This window comes from Lissotriton helveticus, chromosome 6, assembly GCF_964261635.1.
Source record: "Lissotriton helveticus chromosome 6, aLisHel1.1, whole genome shotgun sequence".
Classification (NCBI taxonomy): Eukaryota; Metazoa; Chordata; class Amphibia; order Caudata; family Salamandridae; genus Lissotriton; species Lissotriton helveticus.
Window position 1 is genome coordinate 898,263,724 of NC_136067.1, and position 21,705 is coordinate 898,285,428.

General features: G+C 43.0%; 1 protein-coding gene across 1 annotated transcript in view; it reads left to right on the forward strand.

The window, feature by feature from the left end:
- LOC144763183 (amine sulfotransferase-like) overlaps positions 1-21,705 on the forward strand; it is a 285,977-nt gene that overhangs the window by 106,412 nt on the left and 157,860 nt on the right. Inside the window, exon 4 of the mRNA XM_078648531.1 lies at positions 5,872-6,004. Within this exon, the coding sequence (XP_078504657.1) occupies positions 5,872-6,004 (133 nt within the window). The remainder of the gene's footprint in view (positions 1-5,871; positions 6,005-21,705) is intronic.

Consider the following 21,705-nt stretch of genomic DNA (forward strand, 5'->3'; position numbering starts at 1 on the left):
GGTGCACCTTTCTCATGTCAAACTTTTTAATGGACTGAAACCCGTCTTAAAGAACATTTCCCAGGATTTGAAGGATTGCCAAAGCATTGTTCTCAAGGACTGTCCCGCAAAAGACATTGCTACAACCCCTCCCCTGTTAGAGAAAACTCCGCAACAGGAGTACAAGCTAAAACTCCGGTCTAGTAAAATAAGTCAGTCAGTTTGATTGTCTAAGTCCTCCCCTAGGTGAAACGGTTAGACTGTTTCTGACATGTATAAAATAGACCCCCATAGTGAGAGAGTTAGTCAAAACTCAATCCGATGTATTGTTTTTCTATGTTTCATATTGTTTTCCAGCCTTATGATTTCCTGCACCAGTTATGCATTTTACCTATGTTTCCCAGTTTCACATGTAAATAAGTCTGCTAATGCTACCGTAGAGCACACGTTTAGTGACCTGCCCCCTCATGAACTCTCTTACCGCCTCGCTATGCGAAATAACTCATTTAGCCGTATGTTACATTATTCACACCAGACCAGCAATGCCACTAATTGTTGGGTGTGTGGTCGACTCCCCCCTTTCCAGACACCGAAAGGAGTTCTGCCACTTTTTCCTTATCCATTTTCACATAATGGTTCGTGTGGAGCATGGTCCACGTTAACGTCATCCTCAACAGATATGTCTTTTCTTAACAGTACATGTTTTCCAGACAAGCAAGGTCTTCCCCACAGAACAGGTTTAGATCTAGAAAATGAAGTTTATAATTTAGGTAATTATTCGTCGAATTTCATGGTCCTGAATGTTCAGTCTGATACTACTCCAGACTTACCCGCTATTTCAGTACTACCAGTCAAAGGCGAATTATGTGTCCGTAATTATGGTTCCGTACACGTAGGACATAGTGATTGTACTACTATTGTCAAGTATAGTGACAGTGGGAAATCTATTTTCAAAGCTTCACGTCATTCTTATTTCATTTGTGGTCAAACCGCATATGTTCGTCTGCCCCTCGATTGGGAGGGAACCTGTTACATTGCCTTCCTACTGCCACCAGTTTTCCTAGCCCCACCTGATTATCATAGAAATACACATCTAGTACACGTTAGACATAGAAGGGAGTCCCCAATTGTCGATTATACTGAAACTGCTCTAGAACAATATACAGATTTCAACAGAGGTTTCTTCTTCTTTATAGGACCTATCCAGAATAGTAAACTGATCCGTAGGTTAACCAGAACCCTCGAAGCTGTAGTAAATGAGACTGCCTCTGCTCTAGGTAACTTAACCGAAGAGCAATCTGCTATGAGATTTGTCGTTTTACAGAATCGTCTCGTCCTTGACGTCATACTGGCCGATAGGGGCGGGGCCTGTAGAGTCATCGGATCTAGTTGCTGCATTTTCATTCCAAATAACGCGCCGTCTGTTTATTCAGCTATAACCAGACTCCATAAAATTGCCCATCTGATACACCAAGATCCAGGCACCTGGACATGGTCCGGTTGGTTCTGGAATATAATTTCCGCCTGGGGATGGAAAGTCTTGTCCTTTCTAGGTATTGCAGTAGCGATCATATTCAGCTGCTGCCTCTGTATACAATGTGGCCCTGCGATTTGCGGCATTTGTGCTACCTCTTGTATTCCTAGTCCCAAGCCCCGTTCTACATCCCGTTCCAGGATAATTCGAGACGAGCAAATGATACTGTATGAAATGATAGACGGTATCATGAATATTGATGTTTCCTGATGGAAACGTAGTGACAAGGAGGGAATGTGGAAAAGTAAATTTTGCCATGTTCTGTGTCCCTACGTGTCATCCATCATATGTTATGTGTGCATGATTAAATATGCATATGCATTCCCCATGTTCGATTAATGACGCAATTACAGTTGTGTCCACCTCTAGTATGCCAGTTTCCAGTCCTCGTGAATACTACGAATATCAGGCCTATGTAAAGCTACGTTGCCACGTTTCTCAGTGTGCACGTTATTCCATTATAAAGTCCCCGTTTCTAGGCCTCAAAAGGGCCTGGACACCAGATTCAGCTCCTGTCTCCTGAAACTTCGCTGAGGAGCGATACAGCCCCCACCTGTATCCTCGACCCTTCACTTACTTCCTGCCTCGCAGTGCCCGGCTCAGCCTGGCTCAGCCTCTGAGTCTGCCAAAAGTATGTTATAGTTCCAGTTATCAGTTCAGTCCTCCTTCTCTGCATTCCTAAGCTACTGAATCGCATCGATAGTTTCCGTCATTGTCTAGCCTTCACGTCTCCACGTTAGAGAAATACTGCATTTAATGGTCATTTAATATTCTTCATCACGCACTACATGTAGAATAATGCATGGTCCAGTCTTAGAATCAAGTTAGCCTTTCCCCTCCTGACTTCTAGTTTATATCAACATGTTCTCTAAACATCAGATACTAGATACTGTTTAGGTACATGTCGCCCTGACTCTCCAGACTTCAGTCTCTGCTCCTAGCACAGAGTTCGAAGCCCCCAGCTTCTCCTAGTGATACGTCATTGCTAGTTTGCGCGCACCATCAGGTTAGAGGTCCCGGCTCCTTAGGTAGCCCCCTCCATGGTTTCCGCCCCATTCATGACATATTCTGTTACGTTTGCATCACATGTCTATGTATACGCCCAGTTACACCTACTTTCGCCCTTATCTTTCGCGACTGCTACGCGTCACGTCTTCTGCTCCACCCACTGCTACGCCTACTGCAATGTAATGCTATGTGTTTGCGTTATGTATATATGCTCATGTATTGTTATTAAAAGTCAGCGCGCTCATCCCAGACCCAGCCCCAGCAGCTGCTGGGCCCTGTCATCCTATTCCTATGCAGGTTGTCCTGTTCCTGTCCTTATGCTGTAATAAACCTGCGAAACTCCTACTACCTCGAATCTTGACTCTTATTTATTGAGCTATCTGTTATGATATATGTCTAGTCAAAAAGAGAGGTATTATTTATTTATTTACCACACTGGTCAAGGTTAGTTTAATGTTCTTGGGGGGGGGGGGGTTAGAAGGAGAGTAGTATCTGCTTCCTATGGTTACCCCCACCTTTTGCTGTGTTTCAGTGATTTTTCAACTTTAGTATGGCTGTGGCCTTGCTGATCAGGCCCACAGCCTAGCTGTTCTCTCTCTAAATTGATGCCATGTACTCTAGGTACATACCAGATTGGTTGGTCACCCTTGTGAGCCCCTGTATATGGTCCCTTAGGTACCCAGGGCATAGGGACCCCAGAGGCCTACCAGGGGCTGCAGCATGTATTGTGCCACCCCTGGTTAGCCTTCCAAACTGACACCACAGTTCTGTACTTCCAGCCTGGGTAAGGTGGTGTAAGCACCCCTTACTTGGATATAGTATACCTATATCTACCTTAAATATAGACACATAGTCACCTATAAGTCACTCCTATGGCAGGCCTTGACAATCCTGAAGGCAGAGTGCTTGGGTTTGTGTGAGAAGGTGCCCTAGCATGAGCTGAGCCCCTCTGCAGCTTTTGGAACCATCTCCTTATAGCTGTTCTATGATATAGCCTTACCAAGGTGTCAAACACTTTGGAATACTACCCCACCCCGGGTGTAGCATTCTACCCTTCTCTTGTAGTTCACCTCTAAGTGCCCTTAATCTTTAAAATTGTAACTTGTTCGTTCTCCAAAGAAAGTCATAGGTGATCCACGGCTGTGTTTAGACAGTGCAGGCATCCCCTGTGGGCCTCCTGCATCCTAATCTTGGGTCGTCCTAGGTAGCCCCAGTGGTTCTACAGGCCCTATGCATGCTTTCTAACTCTCACGTGGTTCATATATCACTATTTTAGTATATCGTTTGTGATGCCCCTAGGACATAACGTATACTGTGCAACTTATCGTTTACTAATTAAGTTCCTTGTATTGTATTATTACCTCTGACCTCATAAAGAGTCCAGAGGGGCTGTGTTTAGAATAAATACATATATATTTGATATATATCTTGTGTGGTGTGCTTTCATTTGATCATTCAAGAGATTATAATTGGTAAAACAACTAGCTTAACTGGCCTCTAAGTCTTAGCCTGAAGGCTGCTCTCCAAAGCTACCACTAAGATAGCTTTCTATAAAGGTTGACTTTAAACCTACCATCAATAAGGGTTGTTTGGACTGGTGCAAAGTGCCCACTAGAATAGTGGACATCATATGCCAGGCCAACTTCTCACACATGATAGAACTCTTGGAATGTTCTTAGGATTTCTTTGTGCCTTGTGTGCGTATTGTTGTGTGAGTCAGTGATTGATGAGATGGTTAATTGTCTTTGTTTGTGTTTTAGGTAGGAGGCTAGGAGCTTCCCCGCTCTATTAGCCTCGCAGAGATTAATGGCCTTATACTTGTTCATGGCCCTTTCGCTCAGTATTTTGTTGTACTCCTATTTTTTCCTAGGTAGCTCTGTTAGGGTGCTAGTGTTCTGTGTGTCTCTGGCGTGGTTAATCTCCAGTCTTTTGATGTCTTGTTTGAGTTGGGTCAGTTGTTGGTTAGCGTTTTTGTTGATTATGGCCTTGATTCCTATTATTGTGCCTCTGACTGTCACCTTAAATGCATCCCATAAAATCTTGGGATCAGTGCTCTGTGTGTCGTTATGCACAAGGTACTCCTTTATGGCCTCCTCTATTTTGGTTTTGTTTCCTTGGTCTGACAGGACATCACTATTAAACCTCCACCTCTGGGGAATGTCTTCGTTATGGCACATTTCCATCCCTTTCCTGTGAGGATCCTGTAATCCTGCCAAACCTTATTTTTGCAGTGTTCAGGGTTGGAAAGGAAAAAAAAATCAGCCTAAGTAGTTCCACTTTCTCTCTTAAATTATTTCTGAAGTTTCTCTTTCAACTTATTTATGAATTTGGAACTTACACAATTCCAGATTTCTGTACTGTCTTCCATTTGGTTCTTAGGCTTGCACAACAAAAGGCAATGCAACTTTTAGTGGCACATCAGCTCAGACTGGACTTTAATTTTCTCCTTAAGTTGTAAGCACAGAAATATTTAAATTTGATAGAATACATTAAGCTTCATTTTTAGATATGGACATTTCTACTCTCTCTCCTAAAAAGTTCACTGAAGATCCAGGTGGGAATGAAGGTCCCACACAATTGCAATCTTAAAAAGCCTGATAACTGTTCATTTATTAAATATGTCTAAGTCTCTGAACTTCGCCTAGAGTTAATATGAGCCGATAGTCCTTTAAATCTAACTGAAAGCTGAAAATAACCTCGGTGTCTAATAAGATTCTGTGAGGCAGACCATATTTTCAAAAGGTCTAAGAGATTCCCAAACCTCATAAACATAATTTCTGAAATCTACTCCCCAAACCATGAGAAATTAGGAGAATTGTTTTCCTGCTGGTACTAGACTTTCATTTTGCGAATTATACTATTGTTAAGGGATTCACTTGTCTGTTCTTCTTTGTACAAAGTGCTAAATCTGGGTGGAGAAGGAATTGCTTGGTTAAAGTCTACTTTCTTTGGTTTCTTGTATAAAGCTTTGGGGTTGGGCATCCCAAGGCAGAAATGTTTATACCCAATAGTAAAGATACATCTTTTGAGGATCTTGTCTATTACTATTGATTATATCTGAAAATATACTGGTAATAAAATAACTCTTTTAACAGACAATTGTTGGTATTTCATAGCACTTTAATTAACAGAAATTACTGTTATCCCTATTGAATAGAAGAATGTATATTAAACTTGAATTTAGAGTAGAGGCAGTCCTGCCAGCATTTGCGCATGTGGTCTGGGAGTGTTGGAAACTTCTTGACGGAGTGCGCTTCAATCATTAAACTTTTTCGTAATAAAAAGATTAAAACATGAGCTTTGAATTAATTTGTGTTTTATATGTTTAACATTGTTTTCATTTCTTGCAGGTTATTTATGTCATTAGAAATCCTAAAGATAATTTTGTTTCACACTATCATTTTATCAATATGTTTAAAGAACTTGAAGATAAGCCGCCTGAAAATCTGGAGGAATTCTTTGAGAACTATCTGGCTGGAAAAGGTAATTTTTTCTGGCAAGAAAATGCCATTTACGCATGCTGTATATTCAAAGAATGAGTAAGAAAAGGACAGCTTTCTCTTAAAGAATAAAACGAGTTAAAAATCTAGCCTTGTATCATAGGATGAAGATAATTTCAAGTAAATGTGCACACTGATTCTGAAAGAAAATGCAGCCTCTTTTGCTTCATTGACAATTATTTATTTAGTGTGAAGGCTGGATTTTGCATTTTGCCCCACACTTTTTTGATTCTTGGCAAATTTCTGTACTACCCTGTTGCTCAAGTTGGAAATATTTCAAGTAGGTGTTATTGAGTAAACAGCTGTATTGCCTATTACTGTCAAAGTAACATGTTTCCAGAACCCCACAGCTAATGTGCATATTCTGCAGATCCGGACCAGGCCGCACTACATTTTGTCACTTACAAAAGATGCAGAGGATGGCTATTTGATACGCTGCCAAACCAACTGACCAAATATTCACCTGCCTTCAGCATCCCCTCCTTCCTTGCTCGTCCTTCTAGAGATGAAACAACTCTAAAGAATGCCCTGGTAATCAAAACATCAGAGCTTCACCCCTACTTAGCACGGTTCCCCTGCTGCCCACCTTGGGTGATCAGGCTGTGCCTCTGTCTGGCTGCTAATCCCCCTGATCAGAGGCCAGTAGAGGGACGGGGGTGCTATCCTATGATCATATATCCATGCCACAGCATTGTCCCTCCCTTTTGTTATGGTAAGTGATAGACCTGGGATCCCTGGTTGGCTGAGGTAGGTACCTTAGGCCAAGTAGGGACATGCGTTCCAACGTCAGCGAAAGGAAGGTCACCTTCTTAGATAGCCCCGTTTACCCCCTCGTTAGCTTGGCACGAGCAGCCAGGTTTATCTTCAAGGCAAATGTGTAAAGTATTCGCAAGCACTCTCACTATAATCCAATGATGACTCCACAAATAGACTCCACACGAGTATTATAAAACGAGTATAAACTTTATGTAAAAAGATATACGATAAGACCACACGATATAAAACCAACATATGAGGTTGTGTATCATTTATCCTGGCCGGTTGTTAGGCCAGCCAGTCCTTGAAAGTTCTGCTGATGTCAATGGGCACTTCTAAACATTCTTCCGTACTCCTAATCACATGTTATACAGTTCGTAATGCTAGAATCAGGTACTGTGCAATGTAAATATACTATAATGCGTAACCTAGCAATCAGACACTCTGCAATGAAAAGAATGCACTGCTTAATGCAACAATAAGGTACTTTGCAAGGTAAAACAATGCAATGCATAATCCAACCATCAGGTATCTCATTCTGCAATATTGAGGCAATGCGTATACACTAATCAGGTAATTCGTTATACAAGAATATTGCAATGCGCAATTCGCTAAATCAGGTAGTTAGTTATGCAGGAACAAGGCAATGCGTCATACGACAATCAAGTAGTATGTTATACAGAAATGTTGCAATGAGTAATACGTCAGTAAGGTACTCCGCTCCCAAAAATGGAATACTACGTAGTACACTCAGGCCCCGATCACTGGGCCTTAGGTGGTCTCTCTGCCTCCTCTTCTGACCTTCAGTCAGCCTCTCACAGTTGCCCTAAACACAGTACGATGTAATTTTAAAGTGCAGCTTCACACTCCGGCCCCTATACCGCCACTCCCTTTGGCAATACGGGCCGCAATACGAGCCAAAGCAGAAGCTTGCGCTGCCAACACCAGAGAGAGGCAGACAGCGTCTCCCTCCGAGTCCGTGCCCCACCCTGGTAGTCGACACACGTTACCTGGGGGGCACAAACCCACTCTCCTCTCCTCGTCCAGTGGCTGGGCCTCCAAGCAGCTTTGTGAGATGGCAACTGCGGCTCGGGCCGGCAACACAGCTCCTCCGGGACTGCCGGTCTGCTTTACTTACAAGAGTTGACAGGCTGCCACAAAGCACATGCACACAGCGTCGCTGAGTCTTCCTTCACTCCGGGTGCCCGATCACTGGGCACTCCACACACAGGTCTCAGGCTGCACAAAGATCACACGCACAGCGTCGTTGATACACACTGTACTCCGGTGCACATAACAACACAGCGAATCCTCACAAAAGTCTCCTGGTGCACAACTCACCCACACACAGTGGGGATGAGACTCATGTGGATTCCAGTGCACACGATAACAAGGCAAATCCTCACAAAGGTCTCAAAGTGCACAACGCACATGCTCACATCGTTGATGAGACTCACTTGGATTCCGGTGCACACAATAACAAGGCAAATCCTTACAAAGGTCTCACAGTGCCCATAGTACACGCTCACAGCGGTGATTAGACTCACTTGGATTCCGGTGCACACGATCACTGGACAATCCTCACAACGGGTTGCACACACACACAGCGTCGCTGATCCTTCCTTGGATTCCAGGTGCCCCCGATCACAGGTCGATCCTCCTGAAGGTCTCAGTGCTGCACAAAGAACACGTACACAGCGTCACTGAGACTCACTTAGACACGAGGTGCCCACGATCACAGGCAGTTCTTACGAGGGTCTCAGACTGCAACAGGCACGCTCCCACTGTGCCACTGAGACTCTCCTGGAAACCTTTATGTTCCTTTGTTTCCAAACAGGGAGCCAGCTCACCTCAGGCCCTTGGGGATATTTACTTCAGGACACAGCACACTGCAAAGTCCTTGAAGCAGGGGGACACAGCACACAGCAAAGTCCCTTTAGCTTTTCTTGGTTGAAACAGCAAACTGCAGGCCAGGCCCAGATCACACAGCATGAGTCAGTCCTAGCCTTCAGTCTCTTCAGTTGTTTCTTCCTTGGCACAAGTCCTCTTGACCACGAAGTAGCTCCACTCCTGTTCACACTAGATCAAGCCATTCTCCAAAGTACAGGGGCTTCAGCTGTCTTAGTTATACCCCTCAAAGGCTTTGAAGTCTTTGTGCTTCAGGGGGTACTGGCCCCTGTTCAAACCAGTACTGGGTGCCTCCCTGCCTGTGACACCTTTCTTCCTTTGATTAGGGGGGGGGTCTGGATTCTCAATCATTCAGCAGGAGATGAGCCAATAGTTTTATAGCAGCAACCCAGGCCTCTTCACCTTTAAAGGCTTCTCCTCCCCCTACACTCCAGATGCAGGTCAGCCTGTTGCCACCTCACCTCCCTCCCTGGGTCAAGACATTCCCCAGATCCTATTGCTTTCAAATCCAGACAGTCAATCCACAGCCAGGCAGAGACACACAAAAATGTTAGAGCACAAAAACTCAGCTACTTCTAAAAGAGTAGCTTCTGGACACACAATGCAAAAAACACCTACATAAAAAGATGTGTTATTACATTGTGAGTTCAGGCACACTAAACTTCATCTTTATCTTTCCTTCTTAAGCTTTTAGGAAGATAGGCTGGAAAACATATTACACAGCCTTCCCATTCTATCCTATGGGCAAGATGGCCTTTCAACAGTGAAAAACGAAATGGAGAATATTTTACTGTCAGGACATGATACACACCTGAGTACATGTCCTACCTTTCACATGCACTGCTCCCTGTCCAGGGGTACCCTAGACCAACCATAGGGGTGTCTGATGTACACAGAGAGGGAAGGGTAAGGTCTGGCAAGTGAATGCACTTGACAGAACAACATGGCAGTTTAACAAACTCTGCACAGGCCCTGCAATGGCAGGCATGAGTTCCCTTTCAAAGGCTACTTGTGTGGGTGGCACACATAGTGCTGCAGACCCACTAGTAGGGGAAAAAACTTTTTACCAACTACAAGTTGTTTTAAACCTACTATTTATAGGAAAAAACGTACCACGTGATACTCCTCGGTAATTGGGGCATATATTATTCGTGCCCTTTTATTTCATTATTTTAATATTTTTTTTCAAAGATATAAACATGTCATGAAAAAAGGAAACTGAACGTTTTCTTCACAATTAGCAATTTCCAGTCATATATACAAATATACAGTACATTTAAACAATACAATACTTACAAACAATACAATACTTACAAATCAACACTGTCTTTGCAATATATACAGACTATTACTTCTCTGAATAGAAGAACAAGAGTAAAGCTTGCGACTCACAAGACAATTTGATTGCAAACCAATATAAACAGTTTTTCTCACAACAATAGACCCTAAGTGAATTCTGTGGTCTTGTTAAGCAACTATTTGCTATCCTTTGTCTTAGTGCCGACGCGTTTCGAACTCGGTGTGTTCAATTAACGAGTTCTCATCAGGGCTTGATCTCTTGTATATTTCTAGAAGTATATAAAAACAAAGTGTTCTTACTTATTTGTTCATGACCTATCTGCTTTATAGCTGTGTATTCCAATGTCTAAATAATTACCTGTGGGTTGGCAGCCGCCGATCCGCAGGTATTTTATTTACTTTTCTTTCCAGCTGGAGTTATTGGGACCTGTAGGTGAGTAAGGACCTGATGTAACTTATGTCTAAGCTTCACTAAAAACGACTTCACTCGAGCTTAACTCAAACTTATTCCCAACATACCTTAAGGCTTCTGTAGAAGATCTTAAGCGGAACCTCAAGGATGTCATGCGCTGTGATCCACGGCACTTTATCTGCCTGAGGAATAACAGTGCATTACTTTCCATTATACGTCCTTACCAAGAGGAAAAACGAGAAGGAGTTCAATGCTTAACAAAGAAGGTCCTACCTGGCTGACTCGCCGGTAAACACTCAGGCTGCAGCGACTCTCACTCTCACTCTGATGTTTTGCGCGTATGCCTGTAAAGGACAGTACAAATCATGAACCGGTCTGTTTTAATAAAAACCCAAAAGGCATTCACAACTCGGGCAAAAGACATACCTGGCGGGCGCGCCGCTTTTCTTAGATCTACAGCGTGTCTCACTTATTTTCCTTTTTATGACGGATTTAATCGTTATGCTCAAACTCCGATCCAGCAACCCACTGTTTGCCTGTTTTGAAAAAACAATCATTTAGGCTCCAAGCGGCGGGGGGAGGTTGGCTTTAACCTTATCTAAGAGGTTGCACTTACTTTTGAACGCGGCAATCCGGCGACTTCCTCATTCAGTCTGTGGATGCGGCGGCCATCTTTCAGTGGCTTTTTAAGCCCAACACTCATTACTAGTAAATCAAGTCGTAGGTGGCGGCCATCTTTGAATGGGTTTATTTGTGGATAATGAAAAGGAAAGGAAAGCTACAGTCAGCCAGATGTAGCCAAGTTTCAAACACCAAATGTGTTTGATGGCCATATCTTACAGCCTCGCAATTTCAGACAGGGAGTTCATACCGTGCGATGCACTATTGAATTTTAAGATAAGGTATGCCTCCTTCTGCAGCAATATTAAATCTGGATCCATAGGTTTGGTTTGTTGTAAAACATATAGGACAGACCACTTGAAATCATTTTCTGTGTGGTTCTTCTCCATAAAATGTTCAACCATTGGAGCGGTTAAGGTTTTGTTTTTCAACCTTGATTTGTGCTGCGTCATCCGTGTATTAACTTGCTGTGTGGTCTTGCCAATATACAACTTTTGGCAAGGGCACACTATGACATACACGACATTTCGTGTTCTACAATTCGAAAATTGCAAGTGTTTCCATTTGGTATTACCATGCTGAAATTCCTTTCCTTCCAGCGTATTTGTACAAGCCACACAGGACCCACATTTATGGTGTCCCTCAACTGGTTTCATCCCCCATTTAGACAGCAAATCGCTTTTTGGCTTAGGTAGTGCAATGTCAGCCCTGACAAGTTGTTGGCCAATGCTCCTATTTTTGCGATATGCAAATAGGGGACTTGGGAAAGGGCAATCCAAATTTTCCAAAAGGTGCCAATTTTTCAAGACCACCTGTCTTAATTTATTGGTGTCAGGCCCAAAAGTTGTTACACAGACCAATCGGTCCTCGTGAGTGCCTGCTTCAGACAAAAATTAAATCTGAATTGGACCGATTGGTCTGTGTAACAACTTTTGGGCCTGACACCAATAAATTAAGACAGGTGGTCTTGAAAAATTGGCACCTTTTGGAAAATTTGGATTGCCCTTTCCCACGTCCCCTTTTTGCATATCGCAAAAATAGGAGCATTGGCCAACAACTTGTCAGGGCTGACATTGCACTACCTAAGCCAAAAAGCGATTTGCTGTCTAAATGGGGGATGAAACCAGTTGAGGGACACCATAAATGTGGGTCCTGTGTGGCTTGTACAAATACGCTGGAAGGAAAGGAATTTCAGCATGGTAATACCAAATGGAAACACTTGCAATTTTCGAATTGTAGAACACGAAATGTCGTGTATGTCATAGTGTGCCCTTGCCAAAAGTTGTATATTGGCAAGACCACACAGCAAGTTAATACACGGATGACGCAGCACAAATCAAGGTTGAAAAACAAAACCTTAACCGCTCCAATGGTTGAACATTTTATGGAGAAGAACCACACAGAAAATGATTTCAAGTGGTCTGTCCTATATGTTTTACAACAAACCAAACCTATGGATCCAGATTTAATATTGCTGCAGAAGGAGGCATACCTTATCTTAAAATTCAATAGTGCATCGCACGGTATGAACTCCCTGTCTGAAATTGCGAGGCTGTAAGATATGGCCATCAAACACATTTGGTGTTTGAAACTTGGCTACATCTGGCTGACTGTAGCTTTCCTTTCCTTTTCATTATCCACAAATAAACCCATTCAAAGATGGCCGCCACCTACGACTTGATTTACTAGTAATGAGTGTTGGGCTTAAAAAGCCACTGAAAGATGGCCGCCGCATCCACAGACTGAATGAGGAAGTCGCCGGATTGCCGCGTTCAAAAGTAAGTGCAACCTCTTAGATAAGGTTAAAGCCAACCTCCCCCCGCCGCTTGGAGCCTAAATGATTGTTTTTTCAAAACAGGCAAACAGTGGGTTGCTGGATCGGAGTTTGAGCATAACGATTAAATCAGTCATAAAAAGAAAAATAAGTGAGACACGCTGTAGATCTAAGAAAAGCGGCGCGCCCGCCAGGTATGTCCTTTGCCCGAGTTGTGAATGCCTTTTGGGTTTTTATTAAAACAGACCGGTTCATGATTTGTACTGTCCTTTACAGGCATGCGCGCAAAACATCAGAGTGAGAGTGAGAGTCGCTGCAGCCTGAGTGTTTACCGGCGAGTCAGCCAGGTAGGACCTTCTTTGTTAAGCATTGAACTCCTTCTCGTTTTTCCTCTTGGTAAGGACGTATAATGGAAAGTAATGCACTGTTATTCCTCAGGCAGATAAAGTGCCGTGGATCACAGCGCATGACATCCTTGAGGTTCTGCTTAAGATCTTCTACAGAAGCCTTAAGGTATGTTGGGAATAAGTTCGAGTTAAGCTCGAGTGAAGTCGTTTTTAGTGAAGCTTAGACATAAGTTACATCAGGTCCTTACTCACCTACAGGTCCCAATAACTCCAGCTGGAAAGAAAAGTAAATAAAATACCTGCGGATCGGCGGCTGCCAACCCACAGGTAATTATTTAGACATTGGAATACACAGCTATAAAGCAGATAGGTCATGAACAAATAAGTAAGAACACTTTGTTTTTATATACTTCTAGAAATATACAAGAGATCAAGCCCTGATGAGAACTCGTTAATTGAACACACCGAGTTCGAAACGCGTCGGCACTAAGACAAAGGATAGCAAATAGTTGCTTAACAAGACCACAGAATTCACTTAGGGTCTATTGTTGTGAGAAAAACTGTTTATATTGGTTTGCAATCAAATTGTCTTGTGAGTCGCAAGCTTTACTCTTGTTCTTCTATTCAGAGAAGTAATAGTCTGTATATATTGCAAAGACAGTGTTGATTTGTAAGTATTGTATTGTTTGTAAGTATTGTATTGTTTAAATGTACTGTATATTTGTATATATGACTGGAAATTGCTAATTGTGAAGAAAACGTTCAGTTTCCTTTTTTCATGACATGTTTATATCTTTGAAAAAAAATATTAAAATAATGAAATAAAAGGGCACGAATAAAATATGCCCCAATTACCGAGGAGTATCACGTGGTACGTTTTTTCCTATAAATAGTAGGTTTAAAACAACTTGTAGTTGGTAAAAAGTTTTTTCCCCTATTACTATTGGTCCAACTGACTACACGTCCCAGGACCTAGCTCCTTTTTCTTTCCTAAGCAGACCCACTAGTCGCAGTTGCATTAACAGCCCTGGCACACATAGTGCACTTTACTGGGGACTTCACTTAGTAAGGCAAACATACCAATCATGGGCAACCAAATACCATTACTTTATACAGGGAACACTTACACTTTGACACTGTTTAGTAGTGGCAAAGTGTCCAAAGCATCTAAGCCAGTCAAAAATGGTGGAGGTAGAGGCAAATAGTCAGGAGTAATCACGCCAAGGAGTGCCAGGTCCAACAGTAAGGATTTGCGATTAGTCAATATGTCACTATACATAAGTCTGGTCAGCAAGCCCCTTCTGAAATGTGTGAAAAGCAATGTCTTCATACCTACTTAAAGTCTAAAACATATTTATTAAAGCCAAAATATTAAAAGTAGGTGCTCAATAAGACAGTGCTTCTTTTCGCCACGCTATCGAGCATGGAATTTTAACCTCTCTCACAATTCATCACTTTTTATGCGTTCTCGACCCATAGAGAGCAATTTAGAAAATAAATGTGACACAAACTGGAACTCAGAGAGCGGGAGTCTCAGCAGGTGCTGGTCTTTCTCTTTAGAAGGATCAAGAGAACTTTGAAAAGATACTGTTAGTAGACATTTGTCTGATGCTGCACTAGATTTGTGAAAGCAGGAGATTTGCAGCAAAGATGTACGTCCACGTCCACAGAGGGACCCTGAAGCGGATGGCAAGGAGGGAATTCATTTTGAAGTAAACAGGTGCTGGCAGCATATTCTTCACTTGAGACATCAGGGTGGGCTGGAGTAGCAAAGAAGGTCCCAGACCAGGAAGCATGCAGGAGATGTGATGTACTGGTGGGATAAACTGGTGAGGTTCGGGAGGCATGGTGCACTCTTGTAGTGATTAGTATTGATCCAGGAGAGAGCCATCAGCACATCACTCTAGTGTTGGGGATCAATTAGTCTGGTGGACTCCCTTCCAGCAACACTGCCGAGTGCACTTCCTTTCTCTGTCAGCACAGTTCTGACCTGAGAACGGAAAGTTTACAGACATTCAATCAGTTGTTTGCAGTATTCTAAATCCATATCATCATATTGTCAAATAGACCCCAACTCCAAGGGAAGAGCCCTGGGTCATTTCAGCTGGGTTTCTGAGCATATTGTGGCTTTCTTATTCTTGCATGTGGAGGCACTCTGCTCTTCCTTCCCTACAAACTCTGGGTGCAAGCACAGTGGGTGTGATGTTGTACCTCTAGGACCTTGCAAAGTTACTGAACTAAGGAAGAATCAAAGTGGGTACCAAGGTCACTTGCGGGGAAAAGGGGTCTCCCAAAATGGGGAATTAATCTTTCTGCAATGTTTTCCACAGCATCTGCCTATTTACAAGGGTAGGCTTCCACACAGCACAACCACATAGGCACAATTACAATAACATAGTAATATGATCATCACTAAGTCATTTTATAAAAGTCCATTTGCAGATGGGAGAAGGGAACCCGAGGATGCCGGGAGCAGTAGAATTGTTCTTGATCCCTTTTTCAGTATTATGAGATTGACAGGTGACACAGAAGTAGATTTTATTCTGAATAGCAGAAGGAAAGAAGGGGGCATACCATTACGTTTCTCTGCAGCATGAATTATATCATCCCTTCTGACTTGGACCATGCATGATACAAACACGTTAGGTTGGGAAACAAGAATTTTGGGGCCCCCACTCTACTAGTGTTGTTCTTTCACACTCCATTGGGGTCCCTTTTACAGTTTTGTTTGATGCATGGCTTGCTTGAGTGTCCGTATTACATTCTCCTTCCAGCAATGCTGACAAATCTTTGACAGTAGGTGTTAGATTTCGGGGTCTCTAGTTGGCACAGGTAGGTACTTGTGACAAATAGGGACCCTGGCCTCTAGTCAGGGTAAGGGGGATACACTCTTTAGATAACCCCTGCTCACCCCCTTGGTAGCTTGGCAGGAGCAGACAGGCTTATCAAAGGCAATGTGTAAAGTATTTGTACCAATACTCACAGTAACACAGTGAAAACACCACAAATGGACTCCACACTAGTTTAGAAAAATAAAGTTATTTAATCTAAACTAAACAAGACCAAAACAACAAAAATCCAACATACACAGTTCAAGGATATGATTTCAAAAAGGTTCTTACGGTTGCGTTAAAATAATCCACAGTTGCGTCACGTTTTAGCCAAAAATACCTTTAGATGCGACAAAAGTTCCAAGTGAAAGCTGCAGCGTTGAAAAACAAGCGATGCGTCACTCCTGAGACCCTGGGGAGGCAATGCAACAACCCCGCTGGACGCAGCAGGCGTGTTGCGGTGACTCCAGTCTGTATGAGGAGGGATGCAATGCCTTGTATGGATTCCAGTGCGCAGGTTTCGTAGAAAGCGTCTAGCAAAGGTCCGATGCGACGATTTTTGGGACGGCGACGATCTCAGGTGCAGCAGCGATGCGTAGCGCAGCGTCGATCTTCTCCTCTCGCGGCCCCTCGAGGCGATAGCTCTGTATCGACTCTCGCAGCGATGTGATGCGTTCCGCAAGCAAGCGGTGCAACAATATCACCCAGTGACGACAGGCTCTGCGACGATACTCGCAGTGATGGTACTCTTCCCTCACTGGAGCGATGCGTTCCGCAAGCGATGGATGCGTCTGTTTTTGAAGCGGCAACAGGCGCTGCGACGATCTCGATCTTCACGGCGGTGGGATTCTTCTTCGCACTGACGGGGATGCGCTCCATAAGCAAGCGATGCATGGAAATTTGCAGATTGTCTTCGTTTCTCCTTGTCCAGCTTCCCAAACAACAGGTACAACTTCCAGATGAACCACAACTGTACCAAGCACTCTAGGAAGGACAGAACTCGCTCAGTACGGTTCAGGGGGGAAGCTGGGGGTGAAGTCCTTTTGTTCCTGGGACTTCTTAACAGGGAGCCAGCTCTAATCAGGCCCTTGGAGATCTCTTCAAGCAAGGGGACACAGCACAAAGCAAAGTCCTTCCCCTTTCCTTGGCAGCAAAGCAACTGTAGGTCAGCCCACAAGTACACAGCAGGACAGCCCTTCCTCTTCAGTCTTCCAGCTTTCTCCTTGGCAGAGGTTCCTTCTTGATTCCAGGATGATCAGATTTTTCTGTAGTCTGGAGTCTTGTACTTATACCCCTAAAAGTCTTTGTTCCCTTTGTGCAGGAGGGCTCTGAGCCCCGTCTGAACCAGTTCTGGGTGTTCCTTGAGTACTTTGTTTTTCTGGCTTCTCCTTTCCTTTCAGAGAGAGAGGCAGGGTCGTCAGCCACCCAGCAGGAGGTGGAGCCAGCATTGTGGAGGAAAGCACAGCCCTGGAGCACTTTGTTGACATGATTCCTTCTCTCCTTTCACAGTGCAGGGCAGAGACATCAGACGCACCACAGGTGGTGGAGCCAGTACTGTGGTGGGCAGGCACAGTCCTATTCAGTGCTGCAGGCCCGCTAGTACATTTGTATCACCAGCCCTGGCACACTGAGTGCACTTTACTAGGGACTTCTTGGTGATACAAATATGCCAATCATGGATAACCAATCACAATAACAATTTACACAGAGAGCATATGCACTTTAGCACTGATCAGCAGTGGTAAAGTGCCCAAAGTCCTATTGCCAACAACCACAGGTCTGGAAAAATAAAGGAGGAAGAAGCAAAAAGTTTGGGGATAACCCTGCAAAAAGGGCCTTTTCCAACAATAGGTACAAGGAAATTCCTCAGTGTGTTATACGTACATAGCAGCTTTATGATTGGGAGACAACACGCTCTTTTAGCTGCTGGCTTACCAATGCATTTCCCTGGGACACTTTACCTGATATAGACTGATGTGTGAAAACATTTACAATCACTGTTCTAAATGTGAGCGTGAGAGCATTTAATACATTCTGCACGTACATCCAGTTCTCCATATTATACATTAATGTAATAATATTTGCATGGTTCAACGCACATACATGTTGTTCATAATTATGCATAGGTTGTTATATTTAAAATATATATATATATATATATATATATATATATATATATATATATATATATATATATATATATATATATATATTCTAAACCCTTCAGGGACTTTTCCCGTGAGCATATTTACATACTCAGACATATATGTATTATGAGAGAAAGAAGCATCAACCTATATAAGGACACTCTTCGACACATATGTTCTCAAAATACAAAGACATATTGAATAGATGCAACAATGTGATGTGAGATGCAGGTTGGGGCCAGAGCAGGTACCTAGGAGCAGAGGTTTGAGAGGAGCATCAGAACACTGGAGCCAAGAGCTATTTGGGGGACTGCGGAGGTGGCTAGCATGCTCTTGCCAGACATTGCAGCAATCCATTTTGGTGATCTCTATACTGTTCTCTTTGACAATGTGAAGAACCTGACCTTCTTGTATGCCTCTCAAAGGCTGTCTGAGGAGTCGAGAGGTAGTAGGAGACGTCAGCGGGCGTGGTGGTCTTGCAGTGAGTAGTGTTCTAGGTTAGCAGAATGTCATTAAAGGGACTAGGCAGCACCAGTGCAGCTTGTGGCATAGGTAGGTAGCAATTTGTTTATGGCCAGCCAAAGGCATTGAAAACCAACTAAATGTTGTTCAACTATGCCAGCCTTTTGCCTTGCAACACCAGCTGCAATGAAAACGAACTACATGTTGTTCAAACCTGCCATTCTTTTGCCTTGCAATGCCTCACAGCAATTGACAGCCCTGCAGCACCTTATAATTCCTCACAGTGCTTATTAAAACAACTGAATAAAACTGTTATATTTCAACACAGTCAGTGATGTGACGTGCAATGAGCAAGTGGTGAGCAATGAACAGGGAGCAACTCAGACTTGAGAGGTCACTGTAGTTCTCCACACAGAAGCTGCCACCTGTTGCCTTTACTCCAAGGCTAGAGGTCTGATACTAGCCTCAGGCTGAGGGCTCCAGGCCTTGCATCACAAGAGGGTGCCTGGCGGAGCAAAATTCTGAGCCAGTTGCCTGACACCATTGTGTGCTCCGTTTCAGTCCACCTAAGGACCGCGAGGTGGGCCACAGGCACAGTAGGCATCTCTCTTTCCTCTTTTCCCTCTTTAAGGGAGTCCACTAGTCAGCACAGCCTAGTTAAAGCTGAAGTTCTCACTGTAAGGATCTTCACTATTGAGTTTGTACAATGTTTCATGTGTAGGGGCTCGGAGGAACTAATTGCATAGCAAGCTGTAGAAAAACCTAATCCGTTGAATTATCGAAATGCCATTCTAATCTGGGAAGCAAGACTGACATATAACAGATGTGCTCCTGCCCCATTCCCATAGTCACTAGCCTCCCAGTAATTCTGTGACTAGCCGCCATAATCACAGGCACTGTTCTCAGGGAAGGGTGAGGTGGTATCCAACTCAACACCTCAATAAATTAAAATTTTATAGACAACATCTGCCTCTACAATACCACTAAGGACTATTTGGTATATTGCAAGTATACAACAAACACGGGCTAGAGCTCATCAATCCAAAAGATTTGGATCCTTATGACTGGGAAAAGTGGGAAATTGGAATCTATTAAACATTATGGAAAGTGTAGTTCTAGTATGGATCTTAGCTTGAATTGAATGGGAGTGGAATGGAGGGATATCACCTGAATACTGGGACGGTCCATGAAGTTTGGTCCCTGTGCAGAGGACAGTATTTAACTTTGGGTGTTAGTTGTTCCCCTCCCCAACCCTCACCACTGACATATCCAGCAGAAGGTAGATCTATTTAGATAAAATAATGTGCTCAGTAAACCCTTTAACAACTCCTCAGTCATTGGGAATTGAAGCTTCCCTATTCAGTCTGTTACAGCCAAAAGATAAGCATTAAAAGGGAGACTTGGGTATGGTAACAAGATCAGGCATCTTATTTAGACCTAAAACCCTGAACAAGTGGGCAAACCTCTTCTTTTGACAAGGACATCAATCTTTGTACAAGCTAAAGCCCCCATTTATACCAATGTGTAAATTGATATACCCATTTTTTTGAGATAGAGGATCAATACACAGCACAGAGCGCTTCCGGATATTATAACTTTGTGAGCCACCATAAACATCTTTTTGACAGCTGTGAAACATCTAATCCATCCACTGGTCAGAACCCAACCCCTTATGGGCTAAATAAATTGCTAGTGGGAATTATAACAACCTAATCCCCAACGATATCCCGTCTAATAAAAATACATCCAAGTGAAACTGATCTGGAAACTTGGAAATTATTAACTTTCAAAATTCAATGATCACTATGGATTCCCCCCTAATTCCTTTTTTCAAGTGTTGTTACTGCTATAGAGGAATTCTAACGTACTGAAATATTTATTTTAGATAGTCAAAACGAGATGCCAATAAATGTACCAGCTTTGGAATTACAAAATAATTCTAATGAAACAGAGGTGGGTCCAGGATGAGATTGTATCCCTTGGGAGCAACATTTAACTCAATGCCATCGCTGTTGACTATCACAGTGTATGTCATTAGCCTTCAGTTACAATTAATAGACACTTCCATTGATCTTCAAGAATAGGTCTACAGATACAGGATTATGATGAAAATTTTTATAATTTAATCTACAATATTAAGGTTATTGCCAGAAAAGCAGCAACATGATATTGTTTAATAAAAACATTGAGGAAGTCAGTAACTTGACACATGGGCTCCTACTGTACTGAGTCAGTAGAGCCCTCATATGCCTACATATAGTCATTCTGCGCAGACATTTTATTTGCCTCTGCTTTCTTAGACTGGGCATGCACACAACTGAAACTGCTTTAACAATCCATGCGTCTGCAGTGTGTACACAGTCAACTAATCTGCTGATCAATTAATTGATGGATAGGGCAGCCAAGGACCCTGGATAAATGTGATAACAGGAGACATTCTGTGGAGTCCTTAGAAATAGTCGCTTCTAACTTGGGGAGAGGAGTTAGTCTAACGGCTAGGGCGATCAACCTCGAGTCTGGGGAACTGGGGTCGAGTCTCGGCAATGACGTTGAACATCCTGTGATTCTGGGCAAATCACGTAATCTCCCCGTGCCTAAAAAAATTAAATGTGTCCTCATGTAATGCAACTGGTGCTATGTAAAGCGCTCTGATACCCGATTCGGGTCAAGTTCCTGCTATATAAAACTCTGTAAAATAAAAAAATAAAAAAAATAAGTAAATAATAAGTTGGTATCAGGATGCCAGAAAGCAGACCTATGGCCTCTGCCATAATGTTACTCAAAGAACTAATCAGGCTAACCGCCTTCTCTGTAACCAACTCAGTCTTACATTATTGAGTATAATCATTCCCACCAAGCAATCATCAGGCATAAAATTAAATATTTGCAAAATTACAATTCACAGAACAGAGCAATATACAACACTTCCTTAGGGGGGCTTACAAGGATTATCAGAGTGCAAATCTCCTACCTCAAGAGTTTGTCAGATGGGATGAATCGACACCCCCATCCCTTGCCTACTAGCGTTATTTGTGACACTCCATATAATAAAGAAAATACAGACTTCACCATAGTATAATTCTTTTTGTGTTTACCAAATGCTTTTCACGATGAACGAATCGGGCAA